Source organism: Hyla sarda, chromosome 3 (assembly GCF_029499605.1).
Source record: "Hyla sarda isolate aHylSar1 chromosome 3, aHylSar1.hap1, whole genome shotgun sequence".
In the NCBI taxonomy this organism is placed as follows: domain Eukaryota; kingdom Metazoa; phylum Chordata; class Amphibia; order Anura; family Hylidae; genus Hyla; species Hyla sarda.
In genome coordinates, this window is record NC_079191.1 from 178,101,525 (window position 1) to 178,123,538 (window position 22,014).

The 22,014-nt window shown below is 44.3% G+C and overlaps 1 protein-coding gene across 2 annotated transcripts in view; it reads left to right on the plus strand.

The window, feature by feature from the left end:
* DVL3 (dishevelled segment polarity protein 3) overlaps nt 1–22,014 on the plus strand; it is a 104,055-nt gene that overhangs the window by 49,135 nt on the left and 32,906 nt on the right. For both annotated transcript variants that reach the window (XM_056565611.1, XM_056565610.1), the window contains exons 3-4: nt 6,859–6,980; nt 14,386–14,492. In XM_056565611.1, the coding sequence (XP_056421586.1) occupies nt 6,859–6,980; nt 14,386–14,492 (229 nt within the window). The remainder of the gene's footprint in view (nt 1–6,858; nt 6,981–14,385; nt 14,493–22,014) is intronic.

Below are 22,014 nucleotides of genomic sequence, written 5' to 3' on the forward strand. Positions count from 1 at the left end.
TACTGTATCCTTCTGCCCGGGCTGCAAAAGGTAAACAAAACAAACTTTAACTCGCCTTCCCCGTCGGTCCGGACTTGCTTCCCAGGGAATGGAACGTCTGCAGCCTACCACCGGCCACAAAGAAGTTCTGCCTCGGCCGGTGATAGGTTGAGCCCACTGTCATGTAAGAAGCAGGCTTCTAACATGACAGTGGGCTCAGCCTATCACCGGCAGGGGCGGAACATCGCTGCGGCCGGTGATAGGCTGCCGACGTTCACTTCCCGAGCGTAAGGCCGACGTCGGAACATGCGTTAGTTTATTTTGTTTACCTTTTGCAGCTCGGGCATAGGGATACCGCACAGTATAGAGTGTCAGCGCCAGCGGCCCGCAACAAATAGGAGGGCGAGGTGAGCAGCGCTTGCGGGTGATGGGAGTAGTGCCCCGATGGGGACAGTGCGGCCCTGGGCTAATAATTAATTTTGGAGGAGGGGGGGGGGGGGGAGGAGTACCGTTATATACCGTGGAACAGCCATAAGTTACAAAAATATGGGATACACATATTTGGCCATACTGCCCAACCCTAGTTTTCAATCAGGGTGCCTACAGCTGTTGCATTAGTTGCAGATTGATCTCTCTCCCACCAAGCGATTACTCCACCCATTGAAGCAGACAGGCTCCCTGTCATCAGCTGACTAGTGATGTCAGGTCTCGGCCGCATTGCAACCTTGGAAAAATCTGAGACAATAGTCATTTTGTATGCTGTTAAAAGTAAATATTGGGCTGAAAATTGGAGTTGACTGATCACGGGGAGAAATTGATCCTAACACATGCACTGCCATATAAAACCTGGGACGCTCTAAGGCAGATCCATTATACAGCTGTGTGCATGATCCTCTAGGCTCAGGGTTATGGTTTGAATCCTCCCTAAAAGTATGGTCTGACTTTGTTTGGTGAACATCAGTTTAAAGAAAAAGAAAAATTAGAAAACCTGGGTGCAAATTGGAATGAAGTTCAGACTCTCTCTAGTAGAGCTAAACTATGGCAGTTCCACTGTATTTACCTCCCCCCCCCCCCCCCCCCCCCCCCCCCCCCAATCATCATGGGACTCGTGGGCGCTGCTTCTCTCCCCCAACATGCCAGATAACCCCTTGGACTATTGTTGTCTGTTCATCACATCCAGGTGAGCACTGCCTTTATACTTCTAGCTGTTAGTCTTTAGTTCAGTGAATCCCACTTATTGTTTCTTTTTTAGAAACAGAAGATTGTCAATGTAAAAAGGCTACATGGCCCATCTAGTCTGCTCTTGTTTTATATCCTCTCAGGATATGTTTATTCCAGACAAGTTTGCAGGTTTACACTTTGGGTACGTTCACACGTACAGGATCTGCTGCATATTTTGTGCAGGTGATTTTGCTGCCTATTAACTTCAGTGGGTAGCAAAATCGGCTGCACAAAATATGCAGCAGGTCCTGTACGTGGGAACATACCCTTACAGTGGATTTACCAACCACATCTGCTGGGAGTTTGTTATAAGCATCTTCCACTCTTTCAGTAAAAGTTTTTGTTTTAGGATACTGGTTCACCATGATGTAGTATTACTGCCAGTCTTACACATTCTTTCACATTGCTATCCCTGAGGAGCATACTACAGCTCTACATGTAATTCACCAGAATGCACAGTCAGTGTCTATGTTGATGATATAAGTTTGTTACTTAATGGTGCACTCCAGAGGAAAACATTTTCAAATCAACTTGTGTTGAAAAATGATAGATTTGCAAATTACATGTATTTGAAAATCTGAAGTCTTCAAGAGGAAGCAGCAGGAGCAATTCACTATAGGGTACCATTCCTGCTCTGGACAGTTCCTGACATGGACAGGAGGTGGCACCAAAAGAGCACTGTTGCCAGCTGATAAGTACTAGATGGCTTAAAGAGGTACTGTGCCCCTAGACATGTTATCCCCTATCCAAAGGATACGAGTTAACATGTCGGATCGCGCAGGGTCCGGCCCCCTCCATTCATGTCTATGAGAGGGGGGCGTGATGGCAAGTGCACAGCTGCCACACCCCCTACCATAGACATAAATGGAGGGGGCGTGGTGTGACATCACAAACCCGCCCAGCACCAGCCCAGGGATCACTGGGCTACCAGCGGCTGGACCCCCTGCGATCAGACATGTTATTTCCTATCCTTTTTGATAGGGGATAACGTGTCTAGAGGCCGAATACCCCTTTAAGATTGTTTAATACATTTGTCTCCACGATCCTTTCCATTGATGTAAGCCTTTTTGTTTTATATGTACATTAGGTTCACTTGTTCAGAAGGTGTTCCCCAGCAAGGCAAGGACCCAGGGTTAGCTAGCCCATCTCCTCCTACTCACCACCGTCATGCTTACATTCACACAACCCCTTTTGTTTGGCAGCCACTAGGCTGTCTTCTCCTTTTAGTCCTCTCCGTTACAATCTTGCTGCATTGATGCTAAGCATCCTGATGTGAAGCCCTATCTAGCCTTCGGCTTATTTTCACCCCTGTTTAGCTGCCGAATTAAGCTCCAAATTAAGAAAAGCTTATTTCATGCTTACATACCTACCCAGGAAAATACCTCTCTGCTTCTGGCTTCCAGGCTGTTATTATCATGTGTTGCTTTAGCATTTGTTTCTCCCATTGAATCCTTTCCTCCATTCCTCTTTATCTTTCCCTTACTTGGCTGTCTTCTTCCTATCTACATATTTATGCTGTGAATCATGGTGTGCACCAGGTCGTTCTGCTTTCAATGGTTGACCACAGGCTGCTGTTTTTGGTCTACAGGTCAAATGAGGTAATGGGATTTTGTCAGCATTAGAATTTTAACCTGTGATTGTCGAATTCTTTATTAGGGAAGTGCAGCCTTTAACCCCTTAAGGACCCATGACGTATGCATACGTCATGGTCTTTTCCTGGTCTCCGCCACTCACCTGGCGGAGATCGGAAGCGGATCCCTGCTGAAATCCTTCAGCAGGGATCCAGGGCAAATGCCGAGGGGGGCCATGTAGGCCCCCCATGTCGGCGATCGTCGCAAATCTCGAGGGAAATCGCCCCTGCGATCTGCGGCGATACTGGGATGATCGGGTCTCTGGGACCCGGCCGCCCGGTAATTTTGCATGATCCCGGCTTTCACAGACAGCCAGGACCATGCTGGAGGCTAGGAGCGAGGTGGCAAGCCTGCCACCTCCTCCAATCCCCTGCGATTCCTCGGTTAGCTAACCGACCAATCGCAGGGAGGTGGGGGGGGGTTACTTCCTCCCGCCCTGCCCGGCCCCTGGAAGTCCGGAGAGGATTGGAGGAAGACCGGAGGATGCGGCGGGGTACGGGGGAGTGCTGGGGCCCGGCCCCGGTACTTACCTCGTCCCTGAAGACCCGGATCCCGGCGATGGAGACGGCGGCGACAGGTGAGTGGATCTTCAGCCGCGGTCGGGCCCTTTACAGCAATGCACGTCGCCGTAAAGCGACATGCATTGCTGTATTGGAACCCTGTATACTACAACTCCCAGCATGCCCAGACAGCCCTTGGCGTCTGGGCATGCTGGGAGTTCCAGTTTTGCAACATCTGGAGGTCTGTGCCCTTCCAGATGTTGCAAAACTACACATCCTCAGCATGCCCTTACTGGCCAGGCATGCTGAGAGTTGTAGTTCTGTAACATCTGGCCCTTCAGATGTTGCAGAACTACAACTCCCATCATGCCTGGGCAGTTTTGGCATACTGGGAGTTGTAGTTTTGCAACATCTGGAAGGGCACAGATTGGGAACCACTGTATTAGTGGTCTGCAAACTGTAGTCCTCCAGATGTTGCAAAACGACAACTCCAAGCATGCTGGGAGTTGTAGTTCGTCAACATCTGGCTCTAAAGATGTTGCCAAACTACTACTTCCAGCATGCCTGAGAATGTTTGGGAGTTGTGGTTTTGCAACAACTGGAGGCACACTGGTTGGGAAACGTAGTCTGTTAACTAACTCAGTGTTTCCCAACCCGTGTGCCTCCAGCTGTTGCAAAACTATAACTACCAGCATGCACTGATAGACTGTGCATGCTGGGAGTTGTAGTTTTGCAACAGCTGGAGGTCCGCTCCCCCCCCTGTGAATGTACAGGGTAAATTTGCATGGGCGGGGGCTTACAGTGAGTATCAGGCTGCAAGTTTGCGATGCAGCAAATTTTGCGCGGCAGCTCAAACTCGCAGCGGGAAACTCGCTGTAATCCCCCGCCCGTGTGACTGTACCCTAAAAACACTAAACTACATTACACCAACACAAAATAAAATAAAAAGTAAAAAACACTACATATACACATACCCCTACACAGCCCCCCTCCCCAATAAAAATGAAAAACGTCTGGTACGCCACTGTTTTCAAAATGGAGCCTCCAGCTGTTGCAAAACAACAACTCCCAGTATTGCCGGACAGCCGTTGACTGTCCAAGCATGCTGGGAGTTTTGCAACAGCTGGAGGCACCTTGTTAGGGGTATTCTACGCCAGTGATTCCCAATGTCCACCCCTATGCAAATCCCTAATTCAGGCCTCAAATGCACATGGCGCTCTCACTTCGGAGTCCTGTCGTATTTCAAGGCAACAGTTTAGGGCCACATATGGGGTATCGCCGTATTCGGGAGAAATTGCCTAACCAATTTTGGGGGGCTTTTTCTCCTTTCACCCCTTATGAAAAGGTGAAGTTGGGGTCTACACCAGCATGTTAGTGTAAAAAAAAATTTTTTTTACACTAACATGCTTGTGTTGCCCTATACTTTTCATTTTGACAAGAGGTAAAAGGGAAAAAAGCCCACCACAATTTGTAATGCAACTTCTCCCGACTACGGAGATACCCCATATGTGGGCGCAAAGTGCTCTGGGGGCGCACAACAAGGCCCAGAAGGGAGAGTGCACCATGTACATTTGAGGTGATTTGCACAGGGGTGGCTGATTGTTACAGCGGTTTTGACAAATGCAAAAAAAACAAAACCCCACATGTGCCTCCCATTTCGGAAACTACACCCCTTATGGATTGTAATGAGGGGTGCAGTGAGAATTTACACCCCACTGGTGTCTGAAAGATCTTTGGAACAGTGGGCTGTGCAAATAAAAAAAAATGTTGTACAGCCCACTGTTCCAAAGATCTGACAGACACCAGTGGGGGATAAATGCTCACTGTACCCCTTGTTACATTCCTCAAGGGGTCTAGTTTCCAAAATGGTATGCCATGTGGGGGTTATTTTGCTGTCCTGGCACCATAGGGGCTTCCTAAATGCGACATGCCCCCCGAGCAAAATTTGCTCTCAAAAAGCCAAATATGACTCCTTCTCTTCTGAGCATTGTAGTTCAGGTCAACTTATGGGGTACCTCCATACTCAGAAGAGATGGGGTTACAAATTTCGGGGGGCATTTTCAAAAATGTGAAATTTGGGGGGGTAACACACATTTTAGTGAAAAAATGTTTTACATTTTTTTTACGTATGCAAAAGTCGTGAAACACCTGTGGGGTATTAAGGCTCACTTTATTCCTTGTTGCGTTCCTCAAGGGGTCTAGTTTCCAAAATGGTATGCCATGTGGGTATTTTTTTGCTGTCCTGGCACCATAGGGGCTTCCTAAAGGTGACATGCCCCCCAAAAACCATTTCAGAAAAACGTACTCTCAAAATCCCCTTGTCGCTCTTTCCCTTCTGAGCCCTCTACTGCACCCGCGGAACACTTTACATAGACATATGAGGTATGTGCTTACTCGAGAGAAATTGGGCTACAAATATAGGTATACATTTTCTCCTTTTACCCCTTGTAAAAATTCAAAAATTGGGTCTACAAGAACATGCGAGTGTAAAAAATGAAGATTGTGAATTTTCTCCTTCCCTTTGCTGCTATTCCTGTGAAACACCTAAAGGGTTAAAATGCTGACTGAATGTCATTTTGAATACTTTGGGGGCGGTGCAGGTTTTATAATGGGGTCATTTGTCGGGTATTTCTAAGATGAAGACCCTTCAAATCCACTTCAAACCTGAACTGGTCCCTGAAAAATTGTGATTTTGGAAATTTTGTGAAGAATTGGAAAATTGCTGCTGAACTTTGAAGCCCTCTGGTGTCTTCCAAAAGTAAAAACTTGTCAATTTTATGATGCAAACATAAAGTAGACATATTGTATATGTGAATATAAAAAAAAAATTTTTGAATATCTATTTTCCTTACAAGCAGAGAAGTTAGAAAAATGCAAAATTTTCAAATTTTTCATAAAATTTTGGGATTTTTCACCAAGAAAGGATGCAAGTTACCAAAATTTTTTCCACTATGTTAAAGTAGAATATGTCACGAAAAAACAATCTCGGAATCAGAATGATAACTAAAAGCATTCCAGAGTTATTAATGTTTAAAGTGACAGTGGTCAGATGTGCAAAAAATGGCCGAGTCCTAAGGTGTAAAATGGCCTGGTCCTTAAGGGGTTAAAGAACTACATACACCAGGTGTACCTGCTTCTTGCCATGCTGGGGCACTTGTATATGACAGAATGTATTGTTGTCATTCTACCCTTAGGCCTTTAAGTTATGTTTATGTATGTGACATTTGTTAGATTTTTTGTTAGATATCTGTGGGATAAATATTGGTGCAGTTATGTGTATGTTCTGCAAAGTGGCTTTATATCTTTTTATGTGGGTTATGATGTGCAGATGGTTGAAACTAAAGCATTGAATGATCTGTAGTCAGAGCTGACGTTGCACTTAAGTGACAGTCTGGATTTCTACTTCCTGAATATGACTCTCTTTTTTCACCACATGGTGGCAGTGTACCCTATAGTTAAAGACTGTATTCAGTTTTCCAAAAACATGTGGTCATGATTAACATTTTTCTTGTGTACTGTCTTTGCAGCTTGTCTCCGCAGATGGTTCACAGTCTGATGCAGGCTCAGTGTGTGCTGACAGTCATTCCGATTTGCCTCCTCCAATTGAGCGGACAGGAGGCATTGGAGACTCCCGTCCACCATCTTTTCAGTGAGTAAATACGATTCATGTACAGTACAGTCATCTGGTTGCTAATGAACTAGATTTTCCGCTGTGATCTCATGGTACAAATTATCCAGTTATGTAACTTTAAGGTAAAAGTTTACTTATTTGTTCTGACTTTATTTTTATAATTTTTTGAATCAGAACTTTCTGTTACAAAGGCCTTTCACACTATGAAATCGTTCCGTTTAGGAACTTCCGTCACCAGTTCCGTCACTGCATCGGCGAAACCCGGCCGTTACAAAACCCCTGACGGCCGTGACTAAATTACATTGCAGCCTATGGGGTTTTGTAACTGCCCGTTTGCACCCATATATGCCCGTAATTCATTACGGGCGTTATACAGTGACGGGACATCGTGACGGAAAAATGACTTAAAGGAAAACTATACCCGTTCACCCGCACTATAACCCGATAGACCGCGTTATAGTGCGGGTGAACAGGAGACTGATGAGAAGTCTCTGACTACTATACCTACCTGCAGTTTGCAACAATGATCCTCCGAAAGCCCTCCTCTTTCAGCGCTGACTTGCACTCTGGAGGCGAGCCGCCAGCTGGATTTTAATAAGTGCTGGTCACGTGAGCGCTCGTTCCTACTGAGCGCTTACGTGACTAATGCTTATGAATATTTAAATCCAGCCAGCGGGCCCGCCTCCAGAGTGCAAGTCTGCTCTGAAAGAGGAGGGCTTTCGGAGGATCATTGTTCCAAACTGCAGGTAGGTATAGTAGTCAGAGACCCCTCATCGGTCTCCTGTTCACCCGCACTATAACCCGGTGCATCGGGTATAGTGTGGGTGAAATGGATAAGTTTTCCTTTAACCCCTTAACGACCATCAACGTAAATGTACGTCCTGGTTTGGCGGTACTTCACACACCAGGACGTACATTTACACCCTGCGTATCACCGCGAGCATCGGAACGGTGCTCGCGTCATACACAGCAGGTTCCGGCTGCTAGCAGCAGCCAGGGACCCGCCGGTAATGGCCGACAGCCGCAATCGCGCAGATGTCCGGCATTAACCCCTCAGATGCTGTGATCAATACAGATCACGGCATCTGCAGCAGTTCGGTACTATGAATGGATGATCGGATCGCCCACGGCGCTCCGATCATCCAGCATGGCGGCTGGAGGTCCCCTCACCTGGCTCCGGCCGTCTCCCGGGGTCTTCTGCTCTGGTCTGTGATCGAGCAGACCAGAGCAGAAGATCACAGCTAATACTGATCAGTGCTATGTCCTATGCATAGCACTGAACAGTATTAGCAATCAAATGATTGCTAAAGATAGTCCCCTATGGGGACATAAAAAGTGTAATAAATAAAATAAAATAAAAAGTGAAAAATCCCCTCCCTCAATAAAAATTTAAATAGTCAGTTTTTCCCATTTTACCCCCAAAAAGCGTAATTTTTTTTTTTATAAACATATTTGATATCGCCGTGTGCAATATTATCCGAACTATCAAAATATAATTTTAATGATCCCGTACGGTGAATAGTGTAAACGTAAAAATAAGTAAAAAAATGCTGCTTTTTTGTCACAATTTTTTTTTATTATATTTTTTTAATAAAATATCTAAAAGTTTTATATATGCAAATGGGGTATCGATAAAAAGGACAGATGACGGCGCCAAAAAAAAGCCCTCATACCGCCCTATATACGGAAAAATGAAAAAGTTATAAGTGGTCAAAATAGGGCGATTTTAGATTACTGATTTTGTACGAAAAGTTTAAGCTTTTTTTTAAGCGGTACGAAAATATAAAAGTATCTAGCCATGGATATCATTTTAACCCCTTAAGGACATAGGGCGTATCCATACGCCCCCGTTTCCAAGTCCTTAAGGACCGAGGGCGTATGGATACGCCCTGAGCATTTCCGGCCCCCACCGCTCGCCGGAGCGGAGCCGGATGCCTGCTGAAATCGTTCAGCAGGCATCCCGGCATATCGGCCAGGGGGGTCATTATGTCCCCCCATGTCGGCGATTGCCGCAGATCGCTGGACAATTCAGTCCAGCGATCTGCGGCGGATTCCGGGTCAATCGGGTCTCCAGTGACCCGATGACCCGGAATTACTGGCTGATCGGGGCCGTCAGAGACGGCCCCGAACAGCCAGAGCCTGCAGGAGTGAGGTGGCACTGGTGCCACCTCACGATCGCCCTGATTCGTCGGCCGGATTACCGGCCGACCAATCAGGGCGCCTGCTGCGGGTGTCACTCCCGCAACCCGCTCCGCCCCTCTTCCGGAGGACGTGAGCGGGTGCGGGAAGACGACCCCGGGTGCTGGGGACCCCGATCCCCGGCGTCCCTGTTGGGATCGGGGCCCCAGGAGCGGCGGCGGCGAGGGACAGTCCTGTGTGGATCGTTGGAGGTGAGTGACAGCCTCCTGCTGTTGCTTAGCAACAGCTCCCAGCATGCAACAAGGGCATGCTGGGAGCTGTAGTTATGCAACAGCAGGAGGCAGACGACCACAACTCCCAGCATGCCCTTATGGGCATGCTGGGACTTGTAGTTTTGCAACAGCTGGAGGCACATTCTTTCTATGGAAAAGTGTACCTTCAGCTGTTGTGTAACTACAACTCCCAGCTTGCACAATCAGCTAAAGTGCATGCTGGGAGTTGTAGTGGTGCATCTGGTGGTTGCATAACTACAACTCCCAGCATGCCCGTTGGCTGTCGGTGACTGCTGAGAGTTGTAGTTTTGCAACAGCTGAAGGCACACTGAGTTAAGTAGTAAACCAGTGTGTCTCCAGCTGTTGCATAACTACAATCCCCAGCATCCCCAGCCAATGTAGTATGCCTCCGGCTGTTGCATAACTACAAGACCCAGCATGCCCTTCCGCTGTCCGTACATGCTGGGGGTTGTAGCTTTTGCAACAGCTGAAGGCACACTGGTTGCAAAACACTGAGTTTGTTACCAAACTCGGTGTTTCACAACCTGTGTGTCTCCAGCTGTTGCAAAACTACAACTCCCAGCATGCACTGATAGACCGTCCATGCTGGGAGTTGTAGTTTTGCAACAGCTGGATGTTTCTCCCCCCCCCCCCCCCCCAATGTGAATGTACAGGGTACACTCACATGGGCGGAGGATTACAGTAAGTATCCGGCTGCAAGTTTGAGGTGCGGCAAATTTTCTGCCGCTGCTCAAACTGCCAGCGAGAAACTACTGTGAACCCCCCGCCCGTGCGACTGTACCCTAAAAACACTACACTACACTAACACAAAATAAAATAAAAAGTAAAAAACACTACATATACACATACCCCTACACAGCCCCCCTCCCCAATAAAAAAGAAAAACGTCTGGTACGCCACTGTTTCCAGAACGGAGCCTCCAGCTGTTGCAAAACAACTACTCCCAGTATTGCCAGATAGCCACTGACTGTCCAGGCATGCTGGGAGTTTTACAACAGCTGGAGGCACCCTGTTTGGGAATCACTGGCGTAGAATACCCCTATGTCCACCCCTATGCAAATCCCTAATTTAGGCCTCAAATGAGCATGGCGCTCTCACTTTGGAGCCCTGTCGTATTTCAAGGCAACAGTTTAGGGACACATATGGGGTATCGCCGTACTCGGGAGAAATTGGGCTTCAAATTTTGGCGGATATTTTCTGCTATTACCCTTTTTAAAAATGTAAAATTTTTGGGAAAACAGGCATTTTAGGTAAAAAAAAAATTTTTTTTTTTACATATACAAAAGTCATGAAACACCTGTGGGGTATAAAGGTTCACTTAACCCCTTGTTATGTTCCCCGAGGGGTCTAGTTTCCAAAATGGTATGCCATGTGTTTTTTTTTTGTTGCTGTCCTGGCACCATAGGGGCTTCCTAAATGCGGCATGCCCCCAGAGCAAAATTTGCTTTCAAAAAGCCAAATGTGACTCCTTCTCTTCTGAGACCTGTAGTGCGCCAGCAGAGCAATTTTCACCCCCATATGGGGTGTTTTCTGAATCGGGAGAAATTGGGCTTCAAATTTTTGGGGGTATTTTCTGCTATTACACTTTTTAAAAATGTTAAATTTTTGGGAAATCAAGCATTTTAGGTAAAAAAAAAAATTTTTTTTACATATGCAAAAGTCGTGAAACACCTGTGGGGTATTAAAGGTTCACTTTACCCCTTGTTACGTTCCCTGAGGGGTCTAGTTTCCAAAATGGTATGCCATGTGTGTTTTTTTGCTGTCCTGGCACCATAGGGGCTAAAGATAACATGCCCCCCAAAAACCATTTGTTGCTCCTTCCCTTCTGAGCCCTCTACTGCGCCCGCCGAACAATTTACATAGACATATGAGGTATGTGCTTACTCAAGAGAAATTGGGTTTCAAATACAAGTAAAAATTTTCTCCTTTTTACCCCTTGCAAAAATTCAAAAATTGGGTCTACAAGAACATGCGAGTGTATAAAATGAAGATTTTGAATTTTCTCCTTCACTTTGCTGCTATTCCTGTGAAACACCTAAAGGGTTAATACACTTACTGAATGTCATTTTGAATACTTTGGGGGGTGTAGTTTTTATAATGTGGTCTTTTATGGGGTATTTCTAATATGAAGACCCTTCAAATCCACTTCAAACCTGAACTGGTCCATGAAAAATAGCGAGTTTGAACATTTTGTGAAAAATTTCAAAATTGCTGCTGAACTTTGAAGCCCTCTGGTGTCTTCCAAAAGTAAAAACTCATAAATTTTATGATGCAAACATAAAGTAGACATATTGTATATGTGATCCCCCCCAAAAAATTATTTTGAATATCCATTTTCCTTACAAGCAGAGAGCTTCAAAGTTAGAAAAATGCAAAATTTTCATTTTTTTCATCAAATTTTGGGATTTTTCACCAAGAAAGGATGCAAGTTACCATAAAATTTTACCACTAAGTTAAAGTAGAATATGTCACGAAAAAACAATCTCTGAATCAGAATGATAACTAAAAGCATTCCAGAGTTATTAATGTTTAAAGTGACAGTGGTCAGAATTGCAAAAAACGCTCCGGTCCTTAAGGTGAAAAAGGGCTCGGTCCTTAAGGGGTTAATTGTATTGACCCACAGATTAAAGAACACATGTCATTTTTACCGTAAAGTGTACAGTGTGAAAACAAAAACCTCCAAAATGTGCAGAATTTCCTCCCTAAAAAAAAGTTTGGGGTGGTTTGCCGTACATTTTATGGTAAAATGAGGTTTCATTACAAAGTACAATTAGTCACGCAAAAAACAAGCCCTGATATGGGTCTGTAGATGGAAATATAAGAGTTATGGATTTTAGAAGGCAAGGAGGAAAAAACAAAAACGCAAAAATAAAATTGGCCTGGTCCTTAAGGTTAAAATGGGCTTGGTCCGTTAAGGGTTTAAAGGGGTTGTTATTTCACTAATGTGCCCAGAATTCAAAATCAATCAAGAAAAGCTTTAACTCCCCTTCCTCGGTCCCCTGCACACTCGGGTATCAAGGTACCTTGTCTGCAGCTGGCTACACTACCTTTTACCTGAGCTTCAGAAAGTAGTGTCTGCAGCTGAGGTAATGGACAGTGCTGCAAAGCTATTCACTGGCTGAGGTGGAACAACGCTGTGATTGGCTGAGCACCACTGTGATGTCCCGTCTACAGCTCTGGCTTGCTGCAGGCAACCAAAGTTCAAAGGAAACTGGTCACAGATAGGGCGCCCTGATACTGGAGGCTACGAGGGAGCGGAGGAAGGCGAGATAATGATTTTATTATTTTATAAGGCAGTTTTGGCATTTTTAAAGGGATTGTTTAATCATTCAATACCTTTTTGATACGAAAGTCTTGCTTCCAGGAACACCTGTTTAATATGGTATGTATCTGGCTCTAAACTTTTCCTGCAGCAGTCACTACCAGTCTAGAATTACATTTGTCCATTTGTGTGAGTGAGGGGTTTGCTGCCACTTGATGGCTGAGTCTCAGAAGATGGGTGACCTTTAGGATGTCTGTATGCCCTAAAAGGTAATAAATGTGGACGACCATATCCACACTTGGGGCATGTTCAAACGTTATGTATATGTTTGATTTTATTCTATGCAAATCAATATTAATAGCTGAACACAGTATGAAATCTGCTGCATATACAGTACAAATAGGGGTTGTCTGGAATAAAGACGTTAATCGGCCATTCCCACATGGGACATTTATGGCATTTCCACAGTATAATCCATAAATGTATCCTATATATAAAAGTCAAACCCTTGGGTCCCACCCACTGGCATGCCCCCTCCTATAGACATGAATGGAGGGTGTGTGGCGTGACGTCACGAGGGGGCGTGGTCTGATGTCACATCTACGGTCCAGGGAAACAAAGAGGTTTCCGAGACTGGAGACGCAGCCATGTGTAGAATGCTGGTGCTGCACGGAGATCACGGTGGGTCCCAGCTGCGTGCCTCCGGCGATGGGACATCTTAGCCCCTATCCTTTGGATATGGGATACGATGTATTTGGCCGTAATACACATTTAAGTAAATGCTTAAAGGGGTACTCCGGTGGAAACATTTTTTTAATTTTTAATTTTTTTTTTTATCAACTGGTGCCAGAAAGTTAAACAGATTTGTAAATGACTTCTATTAAAAAATCTTTACCCTTCCAGTACTTTTTAGCAGCTGTATGCTACGTATGCTACAAAGGAAATTCTTTTATTTTTGAATTTATTTTGTCTTGTCCACAGTGCTCTCTGCTGACACCTCTGTCAGTGTCAGGAACTGTCCAGAGCAGGAGAAAATCCCCACTGCAAACCTCTCCTGTTCTGGACAGTTCCTGGCATGGACAGAGGTGTCAGCAGAGAGCACTGTGGACAAGACAAAAAATTAATTAAAGGATTTCCTCTGTAGCATACAGCTGCTAAAAAGTACTGGAAGGGTAAAGAGTACCTCTTCTAATGTGCTCTGTGCTAGTATTGCATGGTAATAGTGTAGCCTAGGTTTTTTCCCGCATCTTGCACCTTATTGTCATGAGACCCATCTAACAAGAAATCATTATGCACGGTATGCTATACGGTCTTTTTTTTTTTTTCTTTTTCATAAGACAATTATAGGACATATGTATGTTACGACTCTGTGTATGTTTTAGAAACAGATTTAATTCATTTATTTCGTGCTGTTGGTTAGGGGAAAACTGCTTAATTGTAAAGCGCAGTGGATATGGTCCTTATTGGCAATGGCCCCAACTTGCCAGTCTGTCTGAGCACAGAAACAGTCTGATTTTGCCTTTAGCCATTCACAGCTCAGTGTTAGACAGATTGGTTAATCTGGGGGCAAGTTTCTTAATCCTTTTGTTATGTAAAGAATAACATTTATACCCCTTTTTAATAATTTTTATTAGTTGTGTGGCTCTCTGTGGTATTACTGATGGTGTGAAAATACCTAATGCTGAAAATAGCAGATTTTATAGTTGTGGACTGTTTTGCTTTGTTACAGTCCAAACACTCGAGGCAGCCAAGAAAACCTGGACAATGACACAGAGACTGATTCTGTCGTATCAGCCCAACGAGAAAGACCAAGGAGAAAGGAGACATCAGAACATGGTAATAGCATAAGTGTTAGCCATTTTTTATAGGTAGCACTGTGCTTGTACTGCTGTAAACTATCACATAGGCTGAATGGTACAATATGAGATTGAGTGAAAATGGCACTGTAATTTCAGCAAACTTAAAATAGAGTGCAAGAGACTATAAGAAACTTTGTAAATGTATAATTATAGAAAAATGCTGTTTTCCTCTGATCAGGCTCCTTCTCTGCCCTTCAGACTGATGATTCACTTCTCAAAACTGCTCATATCTATCTTTTAGAAGAGCAGAGTTCTATATTCTCATTGAGGGATAAGATTACATGCTGCCCATGGGTTTATGGACAGGAAGAAAAGAAGGTGTAGCTGGAAAGAGTTTACAAAGAGTGGTCTGTCCTTTTAGGTGACCCTGGGGAGGGTAGTACCCTAATAAATGTATAAAATGAATATCTATAAGAAATGAAAAACTAATATTACTTTTATAATTTGTATGTTTTTTAGAATACTATCCTTCCCAGGGTCACCTAGAGGACCACTCTTTTTGTATACACTATTATAAATCTATTAAATCTAGTATTTGTGTCATAGTTGGTCAACCTTTTGTTTCCCTGAGTCAAGTACTTGTGAGCTGCACTAAAACACATTTATACAGAAGCTTGTTAGTGAAATTTTAAAGGAGGTTTCCTGGCAAACTTTAATAATGATCTATCCTCAGGGTAGAGCACGAATATCTATTTGGGGTGTGCTGAAACTCTGCACCCTGACTGATGAGCTGTTTGCCAGGGCATCGCTGCCAGCATAAAGTTTTGAAGCCGAGCCAAAAGTAGACAGTTTAGTGGCTGTGTGAGGCTATGTTCACAGGGGCGAACGGCCGCACAAATAATTTTGGACAAATAAAGTGATAAAAATAAACAATTGTCAATTAAACAGTGAATATATATAAAAATAAATAAATAGACGCAATCCCCCTTTCCCCTAATTTGAATTATGTATTTAACCCCCAACAAAAAAAATTATATACACATATTTGGTATTGCTGCGCCCATTACAACCTAAGTAATAAAATGATCACATTATTTAACCTGTATGATGAATGGTGTAAAAAAATAAATAAATAAATAAACTCTGTAAATTTACTGCTTTATGTTAATGCTGCCTCTGTTAAAGTGATAAGGCTGTATTTGTGTGAGGAGCATGAGTTTTTTTCAAACCCTCGGCACCTGTGGGCGGGGCGCATAGGAATGTGCGTAGGGCATATATAACCCCCCCCCCCCCTGTGCCATCCAGGTGGGGCGTACGTGTCATTTGCAGAAATGGGCGTTCCGCATTTTGAATCTCCCACCAAGGTACAGGCCGCTCCAAGCAGCTGCGCTATTGCTCCAACACCAGGTGTCGCGGTGTCTTGAGCAGCCCAGCCGGACGCCTCTGGGTCAGATGCCTGCTGCTTACCACCCGCAGAGGTACGGCCCTTCCTGCCTCCGATGCAGGGGTCTCGGCCAGTGCACTTTGGACAGGTAATGAGAAGGGAAACAGAGGGGATGCGCCTGTACAGTGTCCAATATGGAGGTGCTACAGCAGGGACACGCCAGGACTTTCTGGGTGTCATGGGGGTGGCAGGTTGCTTTCCAGGGTTTCTCTCTGTGACGTCCACGACTGCAAGCGCGCCGGGGGTCACAGGGTACTGGGATCCCATGTGCGTGATCCCGTACTCACTCACTCACGTTCTGCCTGTGGGCCGTGCCACTCAATCTTGTGGGTCTGCTCACCACACACTTTAACAAGCTCCTCAGCTGTGGCCAGAGCAGCCAACACACTAGTTTTATATTTTGTTTATGCTACACTGTGGTGATCTAGTATTCTTTCTTTCACACACATACTGTTACTGGACACAAACCTGTAGTTACTGATCTGTAAGTCCTTACCAGTTTCCTTGTAGTGAAGAGTGTGAGAAAAAAAATTACAAAAAATAGCATCCATGTCTTGGGTACAGACATATCATTCATACCGTGGATGCAAACTTATAGGTTTTCCACAGTGCATGCATTATAGCACTGTTCCGTGCATACGTCTATGCCGTGCATATTTCATAGCTTCAATTATGCATTTTGTTTCTTTCATATGTTTGCACAACTCACATTATAGAATATGATATATATACACACACTGCTCAAAAAAATAAAGGGAACCCTAAGATAACACATACTAGATCTGAATGAATGAGCTAATTGTATGAAATACTTCCGTCTTTACATTACATAGTTGAATGTGCTGACAACAAAATCACACAAAAATGATCAATGTAAATCAAATTTATCTACCCATGGAGGTCTGGATATGGAGTCTCACTCACAATCAAAGTGAAAACTGCACTGCAGGCTGATCCAACTTTGATGTAATGTCCTTAAAACAAGTCAAAATGAGGCTCAGTAGTGTGTGTGGCCTCCACGTGCCCATAAAACGCCTGGGCATGCTCCTGATGAAGTGGTGGATGGTCTCCTGAGGGATGTCCTCCCAGACCTGGACTAAAGCATCTGCCAACTCCTGGACAGTCTGTTGTGCAAGGTGGCGTTGGTGGATGGAGCAAGACATGATGTCCCAGATGTGCTCAATCGGATTCAGGTCTGGGGAACGGGCGGCCAGTCCATAGCATCAATGGCTTCCTCTTGCAGGAACTGCTGACACACTCCAGCCACATGAGGTCTAGCATTGTCTTGCATTAGGAGGAACCCAGGGCCAACCGCATCAGCATATGGTTTCACAAGGGGTCTGAGGATCTCATCTCTGTACCTAATGGCAGTCAGCCTACCTCTGCCAAGCACATGGAGGGCTGTTCGGCCCCCCCAAAGAAATGCCACCCCACACCATTACTGACCCACCGCCAAATCGGTCATGGTGGAGGATGTTACAGGCAGCAAAACTTCCTCAACGCCATCTCCAGACTCGTCACGTCTGTCACATGTGCTCAATGTGAACCTGCTTTCATCTGTGAAGAGCACAGAATGCCAGTGACGAATTTGCCAATCTTTGGGTTCTCTGGCAAATGCCAAACATCCTGCACGGTGTTGAGCTGTAAGCACAACCCACACCTGTGGACGTCAGGCCCTCATACCACCCTCATGGAGTCTGTTTCTGACCGTTTGTGTGGACACATGCACATTTGTGGCCTGCTGGAGGTCATTTTGCAGGGCTATGGCAGTGCTCCTCCTTCTCCTCCTTGCACAAAGGCGGAGGTAGCGGTCCTGCTGCTGGGTTGTTGACCTCATACGGCCTCCTCCACATCTCCTGGTGTACTGGCCTGTCTCCTGGTAGTGCCTCCATGCCCTGGACACTACGCTGACAGATACAGCAACCCTCCTTCCACAGCTCGCATTGATGTGCCATCCTGGATGAGCTGCGCTACCTGAGCCACTTGTGTGGGTTGTAGACTCCATCTCATGCTCAAACTAGAGTGAAAGCACTGCCAGCATTAAAAAGTGACCAAAACATCAGCCAGGAAGCATAGGAATTGAGAAGTGGTCTGTGGTCACCACCTGCAGAACCACTCTTTTATTGGGGTTGTCTTGGATGCACTGCATAGTTGTTACTGACACGTCTTCAGAGCAACAGCATCACGACATATAGGTGGTCGTATACCTGTCATACCTGCCACATTTGCAGGGGGATGCACTGCATAGCTATTTTTTTCCTAACATAGGTTAGAGTTATAATTTCATGACACACAGGTGATTCTTTAAAAAAGAAAAGAAAAAAAGATGGTTACGCATAGACCTGTCGAGTCTACAGTTGCGATGGTTATTCAAAGACCTGTCGCGTCTACAGGCACGAGGGTTAAGTAAAGACCTGTCACGTTTACTGGCAAGATGGTTATGCAAGTACCTGTCACATCTACAAGCATGATGCAAAGACCTGTCACGCCTACAGGCACGAGGGTTAACCCGTTAACGACCACGGTCGTAAATGTACGGCATGGTGTGGCAGTACTTAGCGCACCATGACGTACATTCACATCCTGTGTGTGACTGCGAGCATTGGAGCGGTGCTCGCATCATACACGGCAGGTTCCCGCCGATAATTACCGATATAAGCGATCGTCAGCCATTAACCCCTCTGCGCATGTTAAAATAGATGATCGGATCGCCCGCAGCACTGCCACGGGGATCCGATAATCTATAATGGTGGACGGAGGTCCTCTCACCTTCCTCCGTCCGTCTCTCGGCGTCTCCTGCTCTGGTCTGAGATCGACCAGAGCAGAAGATCGCCAATAATACTGATCAGTGCTATGCGCTATGCATAGCACTGAACAGTATTAGCAAACAAAAGATTGCTATTGATAGTCCCCTATGGGGACATAAAAAGTGTAAAAAATAAATAAAATAAAATAAATTTGAAAAATGTAAAAATAAAAATTAAAAAAAAAATCCCCTGGGTATCCTTTTAATCGTATTGACCCACAGAATAAAGAACACCTATAATTTTTACCGTTAAGTGTACAGTGTGAAAACGAAACCCTCCAAAATGTGCAAAATTGTGGTTTTCATTTCAATTTCCTCCCTAAATAAATATTTTTTGGGGTTCGCCGTACATTTTATGGTAAAATTAGAGGCTTCATTACAAAGTGCAATTGGTCACGCAAAAAACAAGCCCTTATATGGGTCTGTAGATGGAAATATAAAGGAGTTATGGATTTTAGAAGGCGAGGAGGGAAAAATCGAAAACGCGAAAATAAAACTGGCCTGGTCCTTAAGGTTATGAAATAAAATAAAAATTTTAGATCAACTAATGCCAGATAGTTAAACAGATTTGTAAATTAATTCAGTTAAAAAAATCTTAATCCTTTCAGTACATATCAGCTGCTGTATAATACAGAGGAAGTTCTTTTCTTTTTTAATCTCTTTTCGGTCTGCCCACAGTGCTCTTTGCTGACACCTCTGTCCTTCTCAGGAACTGTCCAGAGCAGGAGAGTTTTACTATGGGGATTTGCTCCTACTCTTGACTCTTTAAAAGCTTATTTTATTTATTTTTTATATTTTACTCATTGGCCTGGAATTCATGAAGTCACATATTAAAATAATATATGGCTTATTCTACGTGTATTTGTGGAGCTAATGACATAAGTTTTCATGCTTACAGCCCTCAGTGCTGCGGATGTGTCACCTGCCTGACTTTGGGAACAGAGTGTGTGCATTGGCCTGTGTTTTAAAAAAAAATGTATCTGTAATTTAAAACTTAGTCACAGGGTTATTAAATATTCGCAAGCTCAGTAGTTGGTCTATGAATCTTTAATGACTATGCTATATTGGCTCACTGCATTCATAGGGAAGGTATATGTTGTGCTCTTTTCTTTTTTGTTTTGCCTTTTTCTTATTAAAATGTTTTTGTTAAATGTAAGTTAATGTAAATCCTTTAACCCCCCCCCCCCCCCCCCCACAAAAAAAAAAAAAAAAAAAATGATTCTATATATAAATATATATAATATAATAAAAAGAAATTAAAGGGGTACTCCGGACCTGAGGCATCTTATCCCCTGCTGGGTCCCGCTGCTGGATTTGGATAGGGGATAAGATGTCTCAGGGCCGGAGTACCCCTTTAACTAATGCTGATTCTCAACTAGTTAATTCTTTCATACCTCCCCTAACAAAAATACTACATGGTGACTTATAGGAGGAACAAGAAAAGAGTGATCCTGTATTTTGGGAAGTGTCAGTTTTGTGTACTGTCCCTTTTCATTTCCTTTGGTAATAGTGGACCAGTCTATGATTTTAGCTTTTATCCTTAGTGACAATGAACATTTTATACTGCCCAGTGAAATCTATTGTAATAAATGCAACAATAACGTTTGATAAAAATAAAAAATAAAATCGTAATATCATTAACCCTTTGAACAAAAAATATATCCCCATACCCAGATAGTTTATGAAAGTAGCCATCTGACGAACAATAAAACTTAAAAATGCCCATCATCAAAAAACTTCACTATAAGCATTGTAGGTGTGTGGACTCTTTTCACCACACCTTTCTCTGTGAAGATGCAATATAAAGTTACAGGCCTGAAACATGAAGCTTCTCTATTCTGTTGTCCAAGTGACAACACCAGAGTTCTTTACCTTGACAGTACAGTGATCCCTCAACTTACAATGGCCTCAACATACAATAGTTTCAACATACAATGGTCCAGAATAGACCATTGTAAGTTGAAACCAGACTCAACATACAATGTACGGACAGTCCAGATCTGTGAAACGCGTCAATGGCTGGAAGAACTGTCCAGTCACAATGGGCATTTCACTGGTATAACCCCTGTATTACTGAAGTGTATGCACTGACTGATGTCTGGTAGCGCCCCCTACAGTACAGGGAGGTATTACATGTTCTGTACACTTTACCTGTCCCAGGGTTAGCTGCTCCTTCGGACACCAGGTGAGGGCGACTCCATGTTACTTTTTTGGGACACTTTGTGTACACCCCGAAGAAGCTCCTGTCCTCTACATAGAGCAGTGTTTTCCCAAGCAGGGTGCCCCCAGCTGTTGCAAAACTACAACTCCCAGCATGCCCGGACAGCCTTTGGCTGTCCGGGCATGCTGGGAGTTGTAGTTTTGCAACAGCTGGAGCCACCCTGGTTGGGAAACAGTGAAATTGTCTGCGAGTACAGCTCCCAGCAGATCTTTCTTACTTTTATATGTAAGGACTTGCTTTATCTATATTAATTATCTACTTATGTTTCTTTAATTCTCACTTTTTCCTATTTTTGGATGATATTTTGGTGGCTTCAGAACCAATTACCAGGTATCCATAGAGTTCTGGTCTCAACATACAATGGTTTCAACATACAATGGTCGTCCCAGAGCCGATTTAATATTGTATCTTGAGGGACTACAGTACAGCTCTCCACAGCAATATCTACATTCCAAGTGACGTAAATAAAGGTAGTAAGGATGTAAATATTAATGTGCACAATGACTTCTATTTACATACATTCCTTAGGACATTATTGAACCTTTGGCAGAGAGCTGCATCTTTCATATGTTCGCTTGTAAATGCCTGAGAGCTTTGTCCTGTAACAACTTATTATGACATCTGGATGAATCAGGCGGACTGTTTATTCCTGTTCACTGTGCAGTTGAAGACTGATGTTTCTTGTCCATAATCTTACCTGAGGATGTAATGTGGTGGTGGTTTTTTTTTTCTTTATTGGTGCCGTCAGCACGCCCTTATCTGCAGTGGTCACCAGCTTTCATATACAGCATAGAGATGGTTCTGAGATAATTGATGTTGGGCAGGACTCTCTGCAGGACGCGGAGATTCTGGAATTGGCCGGTAATACCGCCCGAAACAACGAGAAGACTTGCATCATTCCCAGTCATCTGTAGCTGACCGTGCGCATTAAGGAGGAGCTGAACGCTCCTCCTTAATGCGCACGGCCAGCTGCAGATGATTGGGAATGATGCAAGTCTTCTCGTTGTTTCGGGCGGTATTACCGGCCAATTCCAGAATCTCAGCGGTTAAATATTCCAGCACCGGCGCCCACTCTCTAGGTATAGTTA